This window comes from Haemaphysalis longicornis, unplaced genomic scaffold, assembly GCF_048455015.1.
Source record: "Haemaphysalis longicornis isolate Haplotype H1 unplaced genomic scaffold, Haemaphysalis longicornis Haplotype H1 scaffold_1, whole genome shotgun sequence".
Classification (NCBI taxonomy): Eukaryota; Metazoa; Arthropoda; class Arachnida; order Ixodida; family Ixodidae; genus Haemaphysalis; species Haemaphysalis longicornis.
In genome coordinates this window covers 47,536,300-47,557,820 of record NW_027526203.1, presented here as the reverse complement: position 1 = coordinate 47,557,820, position 21,521 = coordinate 47,536,300, and the positions used below count along the sequence as shown (strand labels likewise).

The 21,521-nt window shown below is 51.0% G+C and overlaps 1 protein-coding gene across 1 annotated transcript in view; it reads right to left on the bottom strand.

Annotated features, from left to right (window-relative positions):
• Positions 1-16,875, bottom strand: part of LOC144163878 (ras GTPase-activating-like protein IQGAP1) — a 40,249-nt gene extending 23,374 nt beyond the window's left edge. Inside the window, exons 1-7 of the mRNA XM_077694553.1 lie at positions 15,945-16,875; positions 14,989-15,197; positions 12,970-13,261; positions 9,958-10,583; positions 7,141-7,573; positions 3,942-4,556; positions 3,132-3,370 (exon numbers count right to left, since the gene is read on the bottom strand). Of these exons, the coding sequence (XP_077550679.1) occupies positions 3,132-3,370; positions 3,942-4,556; positions 7,141-7,573; positions 9,958-10,583; positions 12,970-13,261; positions 14,989-15,197; positions 15,945-16,406 (2,876 nt within the window). The 5' untranslated portion in view covers positions 16,407-16,875. The remainder of the gene's footprint in view (positions 1-3,131; positions 3,371-3,941; positions 4,557-7,140; positions 7,574-9,957; positions 10,584-12,969; positions 13,262-14,988; positions 15,198-15,944) is intronic.
• Between the last annotated feature and the right edge of the window lie 4,646 nt (positions 16,876-21,521).

Genomic DNA, 21,521 nt, shown 5'->3' with positions numbered 1-21,521 from the left:
AAGGATTTTCGGGCAATAATGGCCACGTCGCCTGAGGATGTGCCACCCCATCGCTGCCCTTCCTAAATACCATGTAATTATTCAAGAAATTTGTGGGCCTGTAGTTCAAATGCGTTTCTTGGAGACACATCACACTTGGCTGATTGGATTGCAATAACTCATAGACATCAAGATTTCTAAGAAAGCCACGGCAGTTCCATTGGATTATGTTTTCTCTTCCCATTATGAAGTGTTCAGAGCTACCGGACTGTGTTGTATATGTATCGTCTTTCGGGTCCATAACTCTCGGAGGGTTTTTTTTCGGCCTCTCTGGAGGTTTGGATGAAGGGATCCGCTCCTTCCGTGTGACGCGCACAGGAAAGGTCCCAAATCAATCTCCTCATTAGATTTGGGGTGGGGGGGGGGGGGGGCGGAGTACCTGGCGGACCGGACCCCTAGACTTTGCGCCCTTGCTAGTGCCCTTCCTTTCAGCCGCCACCGCCGTGAGCCCTGGGAGCGCCATGAGTGGCGGAGGCGGTGCGGCGGGGGTGAGAGCCGCTGAAAGACCCTCGACTTCCATCTCCACGGTGTCCGCAGATGTACCTACTGGGAACCGGGGAAGCAGAGACTGGGAGGAGCGGTTCCTTCAGTGCTTCTTGCCACCGCAAGCGCTACGGGCTGGCCCTGCGGTGTGGTGGCGAGTTGTTGGGCTGCGTGAGGCAACCCAGGGGGGGGGGGGGGGGGCGGCGGGACCAGGTCCGACTCTCACTACTGGGTCACCGCCGAAACCAGACGCCGCTCCGCCCCCCGGCGAACTGCGTCGGCGTACTTCCCCAGAGGGAAAGAGGCGAACCCCTTTCGCGCCTCTGGGAAGGTGACGTCCTCGTTGACCTTCAAGTTAATGGTGTGATTTTCTTGTTTAAACTTTTATGAACTCCTAGAGTAGGCAGCGTGCGGTCCATGCCAGTTCGCACAAGTGAATCTCTGGGATTCACAATTGCGCTTTGCTGGGATCCGCTTCGGTCTCACTTATTAGATCCCGATCAGAGATCACGCCCTGGCAGCTATTAAGGCTGCAATGGGGCGTGATCTTGATGTCAGCATCTACCATGCGTGTTTGCTTAAGGAGGTCAGGGGATTGCAGTCTGTTTTCTACTTCAATCAGGGCTTTTTCCGTTGTGAGTTTCTTAGCCTTCTACGACTTGCCGATAAGGCATTCAAGAAACTTGGAAATCAAAAAGACAGCCTGGTAGGAGATGGGCTTTGATTTGTCAAGGGCTTCCAAAATAAAAAGCGAGAGAAATTATCGGGCTTTGGGAGCTAGATCGAAGGAAATGGCGGAATAGAGACTTCGGTGCGCCCTCTTTTCAAGGACCGATCACGTCTGGAGGGGGGGGGGTAGAAAATACTATATGCTATAGTATAAAGCAGGGGACGGGGGTACTTTCTACGCTCGGGTTACCCCGACACCTAGAGAGGTCCCGGAGCTACCCGCCTGGTTAACAGATCGAAAGCCCAACCGCCGGAGCTTGACCTGGGCTCCGACGGCCACCGTTTGAGGTGTCTACCCTTCACCTTAAAACACATCACCATGGTTGGTTCCAGCTTATGTTTGGGGGCTTGGGGTCCGCGGTGTCGCGAATACCGTCAACAAGATTACTCAAGGTGCCCCGTGCGGAGGGATCGTTGGATAGATCCTTTCGCTTGCGCTAAATGGCACGCACGAACAGCCCAGCAAGCGTGCCAGCTATGGCGAGACGGAGGGAAACTGCGCCGGGAAAGCAGCCGTAAAACGGTCACCTATAGTCACAAGGAGCTACAGCACGAAGCCTCCGACCGAGTTAAGCGCTGCAAAAGGTACAGCTTGCGCACCGGCGGCTCCATTTGATTGAATGTCGGGTTTAACGCGCTGACGCTACACAAGCAAGGAGGCGCGCCGTAGGGGAGGGCTACGGATTAATTTTGACCACCCTGGGGATCTTCAACGTGAGCCGAAACCTTGAACACACGGGCGTTTTCGCTTTTCGCCTCCATCAGAGAAGCGTCCGCCGCGGCCGGGAATCGAAGTTGCGTCAGTTGGGCCTAGCAGCACAACGCCATAGCCACTGAGCCACCGAGGCGGATCCCGGAGGCTGAAGGTCGCTTGCGACCGTATGAACGACCTTGTAGAGCTTCCGCTTCAATACATACAAAAATCTCGCTGCGTACACGTTAGTGCAGTGCGGTGGCCGGGCAACAAGCGTTGAAGTGAACCACATAAAGAATGCCGCACCTGCGTTTCCCACCCACATCTATCCCGACTCAACAACATAATTAACGGAACAAGCGGAAGCTTTATTCCAGGCGTTTATGAATTCACAGATGGAAAAGCGTAATGGAAAGCAGCCATTCAACGCAGATATCCGGGTTCGGAGATTGTGCCGTATTACACGCTAAGACCTGGACCAGACAAGGCGGGGATGTCTTGAAACACCGGATATGAATCGGCATTGAAAGGCGCACAGACGCAAAGAGTTTGGCGCTAATCTAAACGTACACAAAGAAAAACGGGATCCGTGAGTCGCAAACTCAGGTCGCTGCAGTTGTAAATGCTAGACTATTCCGAAAGTTATATAATTCCTTCTCAAGTGTTACCACCGTGAGCTAACGTAGAGGGGACTCGCAGATGCGAGGAAAATGGCGTCCACAGTGCGAGTCATTTATAACGTGGTCAGGTTGCCCGAAGATTGACATTGTTGCGGTGTATGTGCAGTCATGGACAACTGAAATGCGAACACGAAAATGTGAACCAGAACACGCAAAATTGAAAAATACTGTTCGTTGAGGTCCAATAATGGCGGGCTATCGGTATGCTTGCAAAGCCACATTTCCCAACTTTGTTTTTGCAACTAAGCCACGCATCATTTGACTTGCATGGAAAAAAGAAATCATTCGATTTGTATGAGCGGGTTCATATCTTCGTGTGCACATTTCATTTGTCCATGACTACACCGTTCAGACATCCTTCATTGAAAAACTTGCACTATATATGCGCCTTGCATAGTAGAAACTAATCAGGGCAGGGAAACGAAACACCTTCTCGAACAAACAGTTTAACCAATACTAGAAATTAACGAATACTAGGTTTCGTTGAACTGACTTTAGCAGCCTACCTGTGCAGCATCGTTCCACAGGAGTCGATGAGGCTGTCAAGGCGCATCAGGCACGGGTGCAGCGGCTGGTTGTAGGGCACGGCGGACGTTGCGCAGGCCAGGACCTTGGCCACGCTGCCGAGGTTGCGTCGCTGCAGGTAGGTCACCCGATGTTCGGGCGTCATCCGCACCACGCCAAACGTGTCCGGGGCCACGATGGCCGGGTGGATGTAGCGGTAGTATAGGATGTTCCCTATGACCTGCGGGTGGTTGTGTACACGTGCGCGGAAAGGTCACCGGATTTGAGGCAAAGACGCTTATAGCCTGTAATCGCATATGACAGCGAAATAAGCTCAGTAGTGGTTAGCAGTTAGCTAGCAGGTAGTAAGCACTGAGCAATACGTGTTAGCAAGTAAGCACAGGGTAATCAGAAAGGACTCGGTAAGTACCCAAATTCGCGAAAGTTTCACCTTGCATCATCTCTATATGTAAGCGTAATGGTACCGCGCCGCTTGAGTGTTTGGAGACTACTAGCGTGTAAAAGAACGAAATAGACATGCGCCTGAGCAGAGGCAGAGACGAACGCAATTCTTCCAGTTTCTTTCCTGCCTTCACTACCACAAGCGTTCATGGTTTACTGCATCGGAAAGAAACTTTTGTCTCCTGGTAACACTCCAAAACAGCGATTGTCTTATATTTATTCGATTTGCTTTGTGCGGAATTCTGTGCGCCTTTTACATGTATTTTTTTCAACCTTATAGGTAGCAGATGTCAGGGAGGTTCAGTGCGGCACCAGCGAGTTTAAACACCCAGATGACATTTACACGTCACCTTGCTAATGTCTTCCGGTGGTGACTCTGGGAACTTATCCTCCAGGGCCTTCTTCAGGGCTTTGCAGGTGTAGCGCATCCCGTAGGGTATCATGTCCTTGCTAGCCGATATCCTCCGGGCGAACATCAGTGCCTTCGTCTCGAGGTATAGCACGGACGTGTGCAGGGTCTTGCAGACTGCGGTGTGTTGCATAGCCTGTTCCTCAGCGACGTCGTAGCTGAGCCCGCCGGGTTTTCCAGATGTAGTCTCGCGTTCGTTCACCCACTTCTTGTAGATGTCCACGGGGTTCAGGTCGATGTAGAGCTCCCCGTCTTCGAGCACATCCCTGACCAGCGGGCTGAGCAGTTGCTCGAGGCAGTTGCGGCCTCCCCTGCTCCGGAAGAAGCCGATAGCCATGCGGATGACCAGAGGGTTTCCGCACAGTATGTCCGACGGCTGGCTCAGCTTCGATCCCACTTGCTCTTGCAGGGCGAACTGGAAGAGGCGCAGCAAGAGGTACTCGTCGCGCCGAGTCCAGCCATAGTTGTAGACCGAGTATACCATGGACTCCACCAAGTTGTTCGTTGCATGTACCGGCAAGATGGCTATCAGTTTACCCAGGTAGTGTGGGTGGACCTTCCGAAGAGAGGGAGAAAAATGGAGAAATTCTTTGTTTATTCTGAGCAATACGTCCAAACATTGTGCTGGGAGAATAACAAATCTCCGAGGAAACTTTTACATCGAGAGAGAGGGCCACTTTATTGTGAAAAAGTAGGCAGTTTATCCAAGACTTCTTGGGTCGCAAGGTCCGAGCTGCCCAGCGCCATCTCCCACTGCCGCTGCTGGTGAAAGGGGAAGGGACATGAGAGGAAACCCACATGCAATTTGTGAGCGATGCATACGCACCACAGAGGAGACATTGAGGATAAGGGAATCCTGATGGATGAATCTGATGGAAAACGGATCCCGCTGTAAGCCCTCCCGTTTGAAGCAATCTCCACATTCGTGCGTTTTGCGGAAGAGACGCAGTGACTGGTATGTACAAAAGATGCAAGAGACGGTATTGCCGTGATGTCATTACAAGTAATTAGCTTGTCTCTTGTGGATGTGACGCCGTAGTGGGAAAGGGATTCCATTGATTGTAGGGTTTTAACGCGCCGACGCAGCGCAGGCGATGAGGCGCGCCGTAGTGGAGGGCTCCGGGTTAATTTTGACCACCTGGGGATCTCTAATGCGTGCCAGAAATGTCGTACACACGGGCGTTTTTGCTTTTCGCCTCCAGCAGAAAAGCGGCCGCCGCGGCCGGGAATCTAACCCGCGAACTCGTGCTCAGAGCGCAACGCCTTAGCCGCTGAGCCACCGTGGCGGGTGGGGGAAGGAATTCATGCCGGCCCCACGTATACGCTCTAGGGCAATGTGTGCCCCCTCGTTCCCCTCCTAACGCGCCTACGCTAAACAGGCGATGAGGTGCGTCGTAGTAGAGGCCTACGGATTAATTGTGACCACCTGGGGATCTTTAACGTGCGCCGAAATCTCGTACACACGGGCGTTTTTCCTTTCGCATCCATCAGACAAGCGGCCGCGGTGTCCGGGAGCTGAACCCGGGTCCTTCGAGCAGCACAACGTCATAGCCACTCAGCCACCGAGGCGCGTATCATTATGTACTGAAGCAAGGGTCAGTAAGCATGGACAACGCACCGATGCGAAGACAAACGCTCGCAATGTCATGTGAGCCACGCGGTGTCACGCACGTACGCACACCCAATACATGGTCCTCCCGATCAGATTGATTAATTGATTTATTGTTTAACGCACCTACGGAACGCAGGCGATGAGGCGCGCCATAGTGGAGGGCTCTGGATTAATTTTGACCACCAGGAGATCTTTCACGTGCGCCGAAATCTCACACACAAGGGCGTTTTTGCTTTTCGCCTCCATCAGAAAAGCGGCCGCCGCGGCCGGGAATGTAACCCGCGAACTCGCGCTCAGAGCGCAAAGCCTTAGCCACTGAGCCACCGTGGCGGGTGTCATCCCGATCAGCTCCGTCTATGCGTCACCGCTGATCTGGGGCGCCGTGCACATACACACGCGCAGTCACCCGAAAAGCAGAACCACAACCAAAACACACAAACACACATGCAGCCCCTGATATCACATTCACCCTGCGCAGGCGCGGCACAGGCCAATGGTTGGCGGACTTCACGCGCACCCACGGAAGAAAAGCACTACGCTTTTTCAAATCCCGAGGCGTATTTCCTGCTTTACTACCGTTCTGCCCATAATGTATCCACAACAATACAATAAAAAACTTATCTTTGGAAGGCCTGTAGCCGTTACCACGCTACGAGGGGTTGCGGCCACGTATGGCCGTTAGTAGAGAAAAACCATGCACCACTCCGTGTAACGACGACGATGGTTGAATGAGAAGGTTTCTCGTGAGGAAATCCTTGAATGTGATCGAGTTTGGACTGTGACTCCCAGACGGTATGAACTGATTCATTGAGCTTTGACTTGGACTTGGACCCAGTTTGAACTTTTGATGGCAGCAGCTTTGGCTTTGACCTTTCGCCACTCGATTTTACACGAAGAAGGCTTCGCGTTTAACAATCGTCGTTGTTAGGCGGAGGGGAGCATTGTCGAGATTACGCAGTCGGATAGACGTCGGTTTCCCAAAGCGAGGGATGCAGTTTGGATTACAACCAACCACGGAAAGCGTTTTTTTTACTTCGCCATGATCCTCATCATCAAAGAGAGTCCCCTTTCCTGGCGCGAGTTTTCAAAGCGACATACGCCATTAATAAGGCATAGAAAGCTTCCCTTTAAAAACTACAACCAGTTTGTGCTACGGTAGGCAGCTTCGGCCAGCTCTGACCCAGGGATCCAGATGGAGCTGACCCTAAGGGCCTGTAGAGGAGGGAAGGAGACTGGAGCCTTGGACGAAGAGCCCCTCATAGTTTGAGCCTAACCCTTCTGGACTGCTCAATTAGGTTTTCTCTCTCTCCCCCGCTCGGCGCTCGCCTCACCGAGACTCGGTTACAGTTTCAGCCTCCTATGCTCAGGCGTAAAACTAGGTCTGTCGATGCTCAGTGCCGCATGAAGGCCTCTCCGATACGCTGCAAAAAATAAACATCCTGTAACAGCGTAATCGAACTGTTTCTTCCAAAGAAGGTGTTCCGAGCACACACAGTAAGAGACAGCAAATTCCCCGGGAATGCTATACCTGAAGAAGATAGAATAGGTGCTGGTACGCCTCCAACCTCTCGCGACTCCTCCGACTGAGCGCCGTGAGGCCACCGCTCGTGCCCTGCAGCCAGTTGGACTTGACGGCCGCCAGCGCCGATTCACGCCTCCCGCCATGGCCCTTGACCTCCTGGAGCGTGATGCAGTTGCGCACAAGCAGGCCGATGCGGATGTCCATGTCGAGCACCTCCTTCTGGAGGTCCTGGTTGCGCCGGATGGTGGCCACGACCTTGCCCTTGACCCGCTGCAGCTCCATCTCCTCGGATTGGTCGTGCTCGCCGATGTCCAGCATGTGCAGAAACTGGTGCAGCACCGGCACGCTGGGCGCACCGTCGATGAGGAGCCGGTAGTCCCGTATCACCGCCGTGGTGCGGCACTGGTACGGGACGATCGTCACTGCATCCTCGTGACCACTGTGGGTGGGTGAACAGACATGCCTCTAAGTAACGTGGGCGAAACTATAGACTATGCCACCAACATGCATGCCTACAGTTTTGCATCCTCTGGTATTCCGGTGGTTAAAGGGACACTGAAGTGCATTTGTCAAGCTCCCGGTTTTGCGTGCACTGCGTAGACTGGCTCAAATTAGCACACTTTTCATCGTTTATACGGTTGATAAGTCGTTAATTATTTTATAAAGCGGGAAAGAAGAAAAACTACCATGCACGGTCTGTGGCGGCTGCACCAACTAAAGCTGCGATGTCGCGAGGAGATGGCACCCTGATTGGACAATGTCCGAGGTTAGCATTGAAACAAGTTTCGGTTTCGCTTCTTTAAAACAACGTTTGACATCCGGCGGCATCGTTGGATGGGCCTTCTCGATATCTCAGTAATCGCCGTACCGCCCTTCTGCTATATTGTCGGCTGTAAAATGCCTGAGATAAGTCTCCCAGGACGGCTTGGAATCGTACAAATAACTAGCCGAGGCCTACGCAGTGGATGACGCCCTCCGCGTCATTGCTGACGCTCAAATGCCATGCGCTTTTCCCTCATATTCGGAGCTTGCCTCACTCATGCCTGTATCGTAAAAAGCGTGTTCGCACCAGGCCAAGGGTGTGCTGATTCTGGCCTGTCCCCACTGCCCGCAAGCAGCAGCACGCTAACGAGAACTCGCTAGAGCGTCAGTGGCAGTCTGTGCGCGTTCTGCAAACTCGCTCGTTGAACAGTGAACGTTACGGACCAAAAATGGTGAACTCAGTTTAGAAAACATCGGCCGAAAAGAAAAAAATCAACTGGCAAAAAAAAAAAAAAAAAAACAATGCACCCTCGGGGACTCGAACTTGCGACTTGCAAAACAATAACCTAGCGCCTCAGACCACTCGGCAACAGGCTAGCTCCGCCCAGGCCGGATATATATGGTATATAATGTATAACCAGTTTACACTTTTATTTAGCCTTATCATTTGAAGTACTTTAGGTGACTATTTGTCGTATAGCGCTTTCACAATATCTCACGTCTAGCAATTGCATTTCTTGGACGGAAAAGCGTTCGCAGATGTGCGGTCGTGCTGCTGACCGCTGTGCTTGTTCACCCAGCGCAAAAAAGTGTTTCCTGCTCCCTAGTTTTGCGCTGTACAGTAGAAGTTTCAGTTGGTTTTATTTTCTTAGCATCAATATTGACTGCGCTGACTCTTCTCCCGCCTTCAAGTGGCCTTAGACTTTCCTGTGCACTTGTGCAGCGCTTGTGTAAGGCGACCTTGACTCGACTTGGATACAGCTAGATACAGTGTACAAGCTAACAAAGTAAAGAAAGGCACATTCTTTCATTCACAAACGTGTGGTGGCTTAGTTTCAATTGAGCGAGCCAATTGCGACGACCCGTCGGCGGCCGGCGGTCTAAACGCTGTGCCGACTGACTCGATCGGAAAGGTCGGCGAACCGTGCAGTAGCGCAGCCAATTGCCAGCTCGTCTCCTCGTGACGTCACACGAAAACGACACAAAAAATGGGCGAGGGTGCTGAAAGGATAACAGCATTTTCGAATTGCTTTTTCTACAAAATATATTCGCGTAAACGCGCTCAGAGTGGTCGAAACATGGCCTATGGACTCCGGACTACAATTTGCGCTAGTAATCCCGCAATGTTTACAAATCACTTCAGTGTCCCTTTAAAGGAGCCATGAAGACAAAATACAAGTTGGGTTTATTAGAAAGACTGCTTCGTCCCGATAACAATGTTACCAATATCATCACAATCTTCGAACAAATAATGGAGATATTAAAGAAAACGTGTGAAGCCGTGGCAACCCCCTAGGCAATTTCCCGCAACTTTTCTATGACGTCACGGAACCTTGTTTGTGCGATTGGCGGCCGCCTAACTGACCTGTCGCGACGACACATGACTGGACGTCTGTAATGGGGCCTCTAGTTTCATTTGACCGCATCACTTGAATGCTAACGTGCAGTTAACGCACTGAAAATTATATTTTATTGTTGGCCCGTATGACGTCATTCCTGCTCATAACACGTCACTGTGGCGCAAAATTTGAAAGATTTTAAATACTTCTTGCTTTTTTTTTCGTTAAAAAACATCTTTTGTGGCTCTAATGGAGCTGAGTGAGATGCTGAATCCTAGTTCTTTCAAATAAAACGAACTTGTATTTTCTCTTCATGGCTCCTTTAAGGCTGGATTTGTTTACACTGTTCCAGCCGTCACTGTTTTGACGGTAACCATACCTGATGCCGGTGTAACGGTGCTATCGGTGATGTCGCGTTTTATAGTATGCCTAGAAGTCTCGCGTTAGGTGCAAAGGTTATGTTTCAAAGGTTATATTGCGCGTTTGAAACACGAAATCCAACCATGAAAACGGGTACAGGGCGACCGCCTTGTTGATGCGATCGATGGCCTTCCCCTGGCCAGGCTGGCCGTCGCCTTCCGAGTTCACCTCGTTGACCACGCGCTGAATTTCGGTCCGAGTCAGGAGGGCTTCCTCCGCGCTGGCGTGGCTCTTCTCCGCGAGAGCGTCCCGCAGCCGGGATACGTAGCGGCCATGATTTTGCAGCCGCACGTTGGCGATGTGGGTGTGCGGGTTCTCCAGGCAGGCGACCACGTCGAAGGTGCCGCTGGCCTTCAGCGCGAAGTTCACCTCGTCGATGGCGTTCAGGATGCGGCCGCCGGCCACCAGCTCGTCCTGGCTTAGATCGCGGCACGCTTTGCGCCGACCGAAAGGCAGCTGATCGTGATAAAGGGGCTCCGCGAGCGGGCAGACGGTGGGGAGGTTAGTCGAGGGCTCCCAGAAGGCCTCAAGCGTATCCTCGGCGCGGCCGCAGTCGAGGGACACGTTGACGGCATCGATGCAGGCCTCGAACGGTGCCTCTTCCCCTACCTTCACGTTGGCCATCTGGACGGCCATTTGCAGATCGCTGCGGGTGAGCGTGAAGCCCTTGATGGTCTGTTTGCCGTCCTCCCTTATCTTGAACAGTACCTGGGCGAATAATGGGCATCAAAGAACACGCTGGAAGGGTTTCAAATAGTAAGAATTGAGCCAGAAAGAGTTCGTGAAGGTTAACCGGATTTAACCTGAACTTCTAAAACTTCAGGATGCGGTGGATACCGAGCTTCAAACCGTCTCCCTCCAACAGCGCCATAAAGAATAAAGGAACGGGAGTTCAATGAAGGTGTCACTATATTCAAGTCTTGTTCCAAGGAATTTCTGATGCTTGACATGGGATATGTACAGGCGGGGACTTAATTTTGCAGACCATGCGAGCGCGTGGCAAAAGCCACCGATGCGCGCTCTGGAGGCCCGGCGCCTGTTGTCGAGACCGGCGCGGCGCGCATGCGCTTCCTGTTTTACTCGCAGGCACGCCAATTTCCTCGCTCCCTGCAGCGGTGCTGAGATGGTCACCGAAGCACCACAGAGCGACGCCTTTGTAGCATTCCTTTCATCCCGATGACACATTTGGGGCCTAATATGACGATTGCGCCGGCTATGGCGCAAGTGCTCCTCTCGTCCTGATAAACACTTGCGTGGAATGTTTCATTTGTGTGTTTTGTGCTTTACCGTTTATAGACGATGATACTAGCGGCTTGCGAACGGCGTAGCCAAATCAAGCGCGTTCGAAGCACAGTCTCACGGTACCACGTAACCAACAATTAAATGCCAGTAATATGATTAGCGAACCTTTATTCACCTTGTTTATTTTTTTATTTGGCTACTGAACATATATTTCAGCTCGCTGCCCGCTGCCCATAAAGTAGGCGATTTGCAAGTTTTGTAGAAGAAATTATTTTGGTTTTTTTGGTGCCTACTTCCTTGTTTAAAAACGATCGAAATACGTACTCACATAAATTGTCTGTTCGCTCTGCCCGTCGCATTCGTAAAAATGGCACCTCGGGTTCCCATTGAACACCGTAAAATTATTGGCTACTTTTGAGAACCCGTTTTTCAAAGGGAGATTTGCCAGCTTACTAATAGGCCACTAGACGCTGTTAGCCGAAAAATTCTTGCCTACGGGGAGGAATTGCTCCAAGGCCGGGGCAATTCTTCAAAATCGGCTTGCATTGATTGATTATGAGGTTTTAACGCACCGAGGCCACACAGGCGTGCCGTAGTTGAAAGCTCCGGATCAATTTTGATTACTTGGGGATGTTTAGCATACGCCGAAATCCCGAACACGCTTGAGCATTTTCGCTTTTCGCCGCCATCAGAAACGGGCCACCTTGCATATGCCCTACGGAGCGGAAGGACAAGGTCAACAACAAAACAGGAGGACAAGCTGATTGTTTCTCATTCGTTGAGCACCCGTTCATTAGTGACAAAAACATTCGGAAGGCCCGAAGTCGCGATTAATATTACGGCGAAAAGTATCGAATAATGTTATGGCGTTCTTCGATGCATGGGAACCCGAGGTGCCGTTTTGAATAATGCCGACGCGCATAACGAACAGACAATTTATATGGGTATGTCTTTCAATCATTTTTATGTAAGGAAGCAGACATTAAAAATAAAACAGAGGATTTCTCTTATGAAACGTACAAATCGCCTACTTTATCGGCAGCGGAGAGCGAGGTGAAAGATAAGTCCAGTGGGCAAATAGTTTCCAAAATAAACAACATTAATAAGGGTTCGTGATTCATATCGCTGGCATTCCGTCGTACATACGTAGCGCGGCCCCGTGTGATTGTGCTTCGTACACGCTTCATTCGGGGACGCCGTTCGCAAGCCGCGAGCCTCATCGTCCATAAAAGATAAAGATCAGAACAAACAAATAAAACATTCCACGCAAGTGTTTATCAGGACGCGAGGAGCACTTGCGCCAAAGCCCGCGCAATCGTCACATTAGGCCCCAATGTGCCATCGGGATGAAAGGAATGCTACAAAGGCGTCGCTCTGCGGTGCTTCAGTGACCATCTCAGCAACGCTGCAGGAAGCAAGAAAATCGGCGTGCCTGCGAGTAAAACAGGACGCGCATGCGCGCCGCACCGGTCTCGACAACAGGCGCCGAGCCTCCAGAGCGCGCATCGGTGGTTTTTGCCACGCGCTCGCATGGTCTGCAAAATTAAGTCCCCACCTGTACGTTCGGCAGATCTCGATTACGCAGGCTTCAATATTAGAACAGTTGACAAGCGTTCTTTGAGCGTTATTAGGTTTTGAAATATAACGGGCACTGTTTAGTGCATAGCCTTGGCACGCCCTTTGATATCGATCCCCGAAAGAAATTTCTGGCTGCTCCCATCTACGCCTCTCCTTTAAAAATGAGTTCGTTCTATTGTTTGCAGTAAGTAGTCATTGAGACTCCGGAGGCTAAGCAGGCCTCAACATGCGCCGAGCGCCAGAGGAGACATGAAACGTGGAGGTCGGAGTTCACCTCGTAGTAGGCGGGCACGTTTTCGGGCACGAGGTCGCGCAAGGCCAGGTCGGACCTGGTGAGTAGAAGTTCGGAGATGAACTCCCGGTCGCCGCGCTCCATGGCGGCGTCAATCTCGCCTAGCAGGACGTCGGCGTTGGCCTCGAGAACGTATCCCTGCACTTCGGCCAGGCTCAGCAGCCGCCCGTACATGTCTGCGCTCGCGGCCTCCTCACCGCCGCCCGTCGACGATAGATGCTTGACGCCATGCTCTAGCTTGGCCGCCCTGGCAAGCCCCAGGACCTCGCAGTACCTGCGGCGGGAGTGACATCAAGTTCTGAAGAGCCCACAAGTTTCTGCAGTCACCCTACGGATGACCGCTCGAGAGTCCAATAGATTCTACCTGAACTGTGCCGTATCGTTGCCTTTATACTCTGGTGTATCTGCTCGTCTCATGGTTTGTTTTCAGCACCATCTATCAATCATCATTGCTGAATCGCGAATTTATAGTTGGATATGCAGTCAGCTATTCATTTTCATGTGTACTCCTACGGAAACACCAATCCTCGCAATCCTCTCGGGCTGTCCAGGACTAGAGATTTGAGGCCCTTTACTTTGTGGTGGAGCATTGCATTTGCACCACGTATCCACATGGCCTTCTCAATTTTACAGCCGGCGAATTCTTTAAGAATATCGTGGAACCCGCCGCGGTGGCTCAATGGCTAAGGCGTTGCGCTGCTGAGCACGAGGTCGCGGGTTCGATTTCCGGCCGCGGCGGCCGCTTTTCTGATGGAGACGAAAAGCAAAAACGCCCGTGTGTACGAGATTTCGGCGCACGTTAAATATCCCCAGGTGGTCAAAATTAACCCGGAGCCCTCCACTACGGCGCGCCTCATCGCCTGCGTTGCGTCGGCGCGTTAAACCCCACAATCATCATCAAGAATATCGTGGAGGCGTCGACCGGTTGGTGGTTCAGCGCGTTATCACGATGAGAAGCGGCAAAACGAAGAAGAGTACTTAGCTTGCGCTCAAAGATCCATCGCGTGCACTTAACGTGCAACCGCCGTCTGCTAGCCTGATCCTTCAAGCACGACACATCCACTTTCAGCTGGTAATAATTCAGCTATCGTCATTGCCGTGAACAAGGCGCACGCGAAATCGCTGTCACTGCCCACCACGAACGATAGCTGACCGATTAATAGCGGAAGGGGTTGTGTCGGGCTTGCAGGAACAGGCTAGCAGACGGCGGTTCCACGACCGAATCGTGTGCGACTGTGGACTACTCTCGCTCATTCCTCCACGTACCACCGTAATAAGGCGCTGACCCACCCACTGGTCGACGCCACTGCGATATTCTTAAAGAATCCGCCAGGCGTACTTCTTTCCCCTAATGCTAACTGTATAGTCTTCCATGAAAGTTTGCTACGGTACTTCGCCGCGCTTACCAACCCTGGTCTTTGACCCAGGCACCACGGAGTCCTCGAACTGATTAGTTAAAGACGACTTGGGTTTGGGCAATCTTTTTTTTGCAACTGCAGACGGAGCATCTTTGAAAGGGACGCCTTAGCTCGTTGTTTTATACAACCGAAGTGCAAACCCATAGAACATGGTCTCGTCAATTCGTTAAACAAATCCAGTTCACTACTTATCAAGTTAACATTAGTCTTGCACCAGAATGTTTTTACCACATAAATGTAGTATACAAATACCGCATGGAGCTTAAAAACCCTATTTGGACAGAATCACCAGTCCACGGCCAGGAGGCCGACCACCAATGGGTTGCCTTTGCACTGCGCATCCTCCCAAAACGTTTTCTTTATTCTCATCAGCTTCTTTACCACCTTTAAGGAACACTATGCCTGCTGTATAAAGATATCACGGCATTGGTTGGATTAATTCGATTTGAACACGAAGAAATAAACGGGTGCTATCTAATAAAACCATGAACACGAAGAAATAAACGGGTGCTATCTAATAAAACCAAGTATGGCGACGGTAAAGTGTCGTGCACAGTTCCTGGTGTACGAAACCACCTCTCACCTGTCTCTGTTCTCGGGCCGCACCCCCCTGAGATGGGCGGGGGGCGTCGAAAGTGCATCGAAGAGGAGAGCGGACTCTCCTTTGTCGATGGCAGAGTTGATGGCGACGACCGCCGAGGAGTCTGCGCTTGTCGCCTTGGCAAGGCTGCCGTCGATGAGGTCGAACGCCGGCATGGGAGCCGAGGAGTTCGTGAGCAACATCCGTTGAACCTGCGGAAGAAATGGCGACGCTCATTGAACTGTGGTTTCTTAGCATAAAGGCACGCGCATTGAATATGCATATGCAACCACCGGCAGCGAGCTGTAAGCGTTTCGTGGCGAAAGGTAGGTTGAGGTGGGATGCCTGGTTGTGAAGCCGCAGTTTAGCCCTTGTGGGCATACATTGGAAATGGCGTTGAAGATTGACTTGAACCGGCGAGCAATAAAATACGCAACGATAAGGATGATGTGCCTTGTATCGGCGGTGACTGAGATAAGCACCATGGAATACACGGAGCAATGCCGCTCTGCATGGCCAACAAAAAAGCGTGCGCCGATAGCCAGCCAACCTCCCGTTCTGCGCATGTCCGAGAACGCCTCGCGTCAGGGCTCAACACAAGACATACAGAAATTGGGCGTGAATGAGCGCGAAGGTAGTCAACGAAACTGACAAGAAGAAAACCCATGAACAGGGCCCTGCTAGCGGTTTGTTTGTGCTGGGTCTTTTACAAATAACATATGGGCAACGGCAGCACCGACTACTCAAAAAAAAGCACCTTGGAAAGGGGCGGGTACTCGATCCCAGCAAGCTTACGCAGATTCTTTTAAAACCGTTTGCCGTCCCCCATATTCTGACCGAGCACTGACCAACACTCGCGTGAAATCTCCCGAGCTCGGACATACTCGTAAAGCGTGGCTGCTTTCAGGTCCTCGCGGCCTAAGCTGCAAACGTCACAAAACTTGTACAGAGCGACTTACCTGTTCGACCTCGTCGTCGGAAAAGTGAAGCTTGCCTCTAAGCTCTTTCATCCTCGACGCTTTGCCCAGCTTGAAGAGGTAGAGACTGAGCGCGTGCAGGCAGTAGATGACCTTGGGCAAGTTCTTCTTCTCGTACAGGTCGAACGGGTCCGGGAAGAAGTATTCGGGAAAACCGATGGATCGCATCGCGTTCAGCCAGAGGTTGATGTTTTCCGTGTGTCGGAAGCACAGTCCCCGCTCCCGGTACACCCTCTGGTCAGCATCGTAGATCTTGCACAAGGGTACCACGTCCGGCGCGAGGAAGTGCGACAACCGCGCCAGGTACACGCCGTTGCGCAGCGACTCCTCGAGCCCCGTCGCCGATGGCAGCTCTTCCCCGATGCACGATGAGAGCCACAGGCGGGTTTCCTCCAGGTGGCACAGGTACAGGTACGCCACTCGGAGCTCACGCTGCTCGTCCATCTCGTCGTACGACGGCCGGTGATCGCCCTGCCCGTCCTCCCCCACCGACCACACGTCTCGGAGACGTGCGCTGTGTGCTTCCGACGGTGACTTTGCCACGGACACCGCGCGGTCAGCTCAGCGGCAGGACGACTGGCTGCCGCTGCAAAGCACAGCTGAAGAACGACGAAGAAATGGCTCTCGCGCAGGGCTTCCGCCACTTGCGATTGGAAGGCGCAGCTCGCTCGAGCCAGGGTCGGCCACACCGACGCTGCGAGTTAGGCAACAGACTGGGCTTCTTTGTTCAGCTCTGTTCAGCCCTGTTTCTGGGATGGTGGCTGATCGGTATAATCTTCATTCTCTCTCCCTTAAAGGAACGTCAGGATGCAAGATTTCGGCCAGCGCGTGCATTGCCCGTTGGCGGGCTGCGATTGGAGGCCGCTCGGGCGCTCGGATTGCTCGCAGCGCCCTATGTGCAGCGCTGCGCGTGCATCAGCGGCGGGGACACGCCTTCCCAGCGCGGACGGCATAGCAGATACTTCTAGGGGCCCTATTCTCCACTGCACAAATTCCCAGGGAAACTGGGAATTTGCCGGAAGTCTTTTCTGATTGGCTTTCAGTTTTGGTCAGGTGCTTCCGGTTGACAAAGCGGTTGTGCGCGCCTTCATCATTTTGACGTGTTATGACGTTTACGGGCACCAGTTTTAAAGTTTGCCTTATTTGTCTTTACTGGAAGCGCATAATTGTTGGCCGGCAATGAAAAACTACAATAAATGCACCGGACATGACAACGTAAGCCTGTCTCTGCTATTTAAGAACAACACTGCTTGTAATACACGCCGTCTCTGTGATCGGCTGGAAAAGCATGACATAATTTAAAGAGTTGGCGGGAACAAGCCCATCAAAAAAAGCAACGTAATATTATGTACACTGAAAATGCCGGATACTTTTGCCGCGACATAGGGCAAAAAATTTCCCCGACCTTCGGCGCCGTGAAACGTCGGCGAATTTGCAGCAGGCGCAGTTTCGCATGACGCGCGGTTTAAAGCATGTTTTCTACCTAAAGAAATAAGTTTCAACTGTTTCCAAGACAGCGATCACGGAGGATGCAAATAACGTGCAGCATTATGTTTGGCAAAAAATAAAAATTATTTGTTTGACATAACCGCAACACAAGAGGGCAGTACAAGCCTCTCGATGACAAAGAGAACCCAATGCATGGCATTTCTCCATACACCTCCTAGTAAGCTGCTGGGTCGCAAGATCCAACTCAAGAGAAAAATAAGAAATAAAAGGGACTATTTTGATCATTACTGCGTTGATTGAAGTTGACCTTGACGAATGAATGAATTGGCGACGGTGTGGCCGCCGAGAGAACTGGTTTGAGAGTATTTTCCTCCTTTCCCGGCTGCTTATGGAAAACACCATTTTCCATAGGCAGCCGGGAAAGGAGGAAAATACTCTCAAACCAGTTCTCTCGGCGGCCGACCAGCGTTGCCTGTGCGCGCTGGGCTGCTAACATCGCTCGGCTCGGTGTGCTCCGCTGCGTAGTTCAGGAGTCTTTCGCACCGTGTGCTTGATTTTTGCAGAACTTTCAACTGTTTTTGCCAATGCTGCGATGCCGTTCAAGGCGCAAACGTCGCTTGGTCAGCACTGCGCGGTGGTGGGTTATTGAACAACCAGACAAAGCGAGAAACAGTCGCTGACAGCACGCATGTGCACGACACTGCCTGGAGAAAATGCAGTGCAGTTTCGGCGTGTTTTTGCTGCATCGCTTCCCAACGCACACCGAGTTGAGACATCGGTGGATGCCGTTGATAAATTGCCACGACTTTGTGCCAACGGCCAACTCTAGGGTTTGTTGGATGCACTTGGACGGAAAGCAGACGGAGCAAAATCCATTTATAACACGCAAAGCTGCGACAGGGAACACCACCCCCTGAAATGTTAGAAGCAACTTTATCCTTTACAATACAGCATTGATTGATTGGTTGATATGGTGTTTAACGCCGCGACGCTTCATGGGTGATGAGGCGCGCCGTAGTGGAGGACCCCGCGTTAATTTTGACCCCCTGGGGATCTTTCACGAGCGCCGATACAATACATTACAATAACTTCTGGTTCCTTGTAGTCAATTTAAAATACCATATATTGTTTGGTCATTAGAGCCGATTGGCATTAAACAATCCCATTTTCATTTAATCTAACCTTTAAAATCATGGCATTTTGTTTACTTTTTTTCAGGCCAACGCATTACACTGACAAACGATATGAAAGGATAACTCTCCATCGCACACTGCTGGTCGATAGCAGGATAAGCAGGCAGCCCAATGTGGAAACGCAGCTCGAAATACGCGTGAACGCTGCATTTGGAAAAGAGCTCAACTTGTCCACAACGCGGTCAAAGGAAAAGCTTCTAATCCTTTTGCGTTGTAACGGAATCTAAAATGTTACAATTACAAAACAGTTACTGCTGGTCGCGTAAAGCATTTGTTGTGCAAGCAGCGGTTTCACAAAGGTGGGCTCCGAGCGACAGGCCACATGCGCTGTGCAGAGTTAGGTCAATCATGATCACGATCATGATCAACCAATATTAACTCGCCCGAACGTCGACCATTCTGCTCAACCTTCGAATAGTAATTTGACTGGTTGTTCAGTCGTGTTGTTTTTCCGCCCAGGTAATTTCGTTTAGTCAGTAACCGTCATAAGTCTAGTTAATAAAGATTTTATTGCATTGCAAGGTCAACAGCGTAGCAATCGCCTCGTCGAAAGTCCCTCGCGAGCACGGATCACCGTGACCCACATATGCAATGCGCGCTGCGCATTCGACGTCCGCGCTTCCGTAAACATGACTTTTCGGTGAACATAACAAGCACGGTGGCATTGAAAACACGTATTTACTCCTCGATATCCATTTATTTGTCAGTCGGTGCCATACCGGTACGTTTGCATCGAGGAACTGCGGAGCACCACCGGTACCACCACCGCTGCTACTGCTGCTCGCAACAGCCGGGGTCGGCATTTTCCGCTCTGGCAGCAAATTAGGACCTAACATCCATCCGCAGATGATGAAAACAACAGAACACACAAACACACAAGCATCGCAAACCGCTAACTTAACGCCAAACCACTACGGTTCACTCGGTAATGCACGGATACCGAGCAGACGCACGGAAACAACGGGGCACTCAACAGCCCACCGCGGAGGTTTCGGCGGTCGCTTCATAGACGGAGCTAGCGCCCGGTCAGAAAAAGCAAATGGCGGCGCCCACTTCTAACAAGGAAAACGGTGTATATACTGGTTAGTGTGTTGAGGGCGGGGGCGGAGGAGGCCCCGACCGTGATGACTGGCGGCGGCGCCCGCTTGGGGAGGCGCTGTGCGAGAAGGTGCATCTGCGCGCCGTCCGCGCAGCGCTCCGTGGGCTCCCCAAGCGCTGCGAAGCTTCAAGTTAGCCGAGTAGCGCGAAGCGGGCGGTTACTTTTAAATGCAGAGCATTTCAGTAACTCACGATGTCACCCGCGTTGTCCCGTCGTAGTCCGAACTGTCGCTGTCCGCACCCCTCCCCCTACACTATATAAAAGAAAATACTACCCGGCGCTAGGTTTCGATCCCTCGACCCCGCGGGCGGAACGCAATGTACATGGCACTCTACCCACTGCGCCACAGAGCCGACACAGAATGGAACGCTACGGACGCGCCTTATATCGTTGACTCATTCAAATTACTGCTGACGAGCGCTCTCTCGTCAGCAGTTGCCACAAGTGCAACAACATTAACGTAACGCAAACTACTTAACGTCGTGCGCCCCCGGAAATGCTCTGCATGTGATCGTGCCCCTCGAGAGGGGGATGTTTATACAGGAACTCCTACTTCTAGCGGACTCCTGGCGCCCTCTTTCTGCCATTGTAGAGACTATGAGGCGGTCTTCGAAGGGCGCCAAATTTGAATTCTACAAAATTTTTCGTTCAGAATTTATAAAATGAATATCGCTTTATCGACCGCGTAAACGATGAATTTCCGTGTATTTGGTGCGTTCGTTATAAAACGCCATGCTATATAAGAACTACGCGAGTGCGTTTAAAATGCACGCATTTTGTTAAACCCAATGTAGATGAATGTGTGGCGTAAACTTCGCCGTCTCCTCCAGCCCTCAAAAAACTTAACTTCTCAGTAACCACCCAACCGATTTTTTATTAACTTTGCTTCTGAGAGCAGAAATATCACAGGAAGTTTGAAACCCCTTACCACATGGCCTGCATTCTGCCAGAGATGAAGTGAAAACAAAATAGTAATGGCAAGTACGTCCAGAAATAACCGGACACTAAAGCAACGTTTGAGATTCAGAAGTGCCTTAATTGCTGCGCTGCGCTGATTATTCTGGGCTGGTGACGTTAGTTCGTGACACTCTCTCAATCAAAGGAGATAAGATAGCATGTGCGGCAATATCAGAGGTGAAACAGAAAACATTATGGCAGCTACATTTAAAGCGACACCTTCGATTTGTTTAAAATGAACATGGATATTTGTAAATGTCTCCAAAGGACGGTCGTTACCCACGACATAATTAACAGCCTACAATTCACCTATTACGGCATTATATAACTGCACAGAGCATGAATTATATTTCAGAGCTCTGTCGTAATGACAATAATATTGGCGTTCGAAATCTCAAAGCAGCTGTTGTGCTTCACCAGGCAGCAAATTAAAAACATTGTTATGTCTGCTACTTTAAATTGTTTTTCACGAAGGGCCTGACCAACAATATAAACCACGAGTTATTACACGTTAACCAATCCCAAAAGTTTCCTCGTGATTCAACTAACCTACTTACCAGATAGCTCAGTGTGATGTTAAGAACCCAAGCACTGTGTTCAATGCAGCATGTAGCGGCTGGTGTATGCCGAAACAGGCCAACTATTTAACCTGTTTGTCTTTTTCCATTATAAAAAACAAGCTTTTTCAGAGAAAGCCTTTTTTTCACACCACTGTCTAAGTGATCTGACTCAATGAGTCGGGCCACTGGCAAGTGTATGAATTAGATCTAGGGAATCTGGAAACTATAAAAATGACAAAAAATATGAAAACAAAAATCAGTGCTAATATGCAATAAATTTACTGCTGACATGAAACGAAGT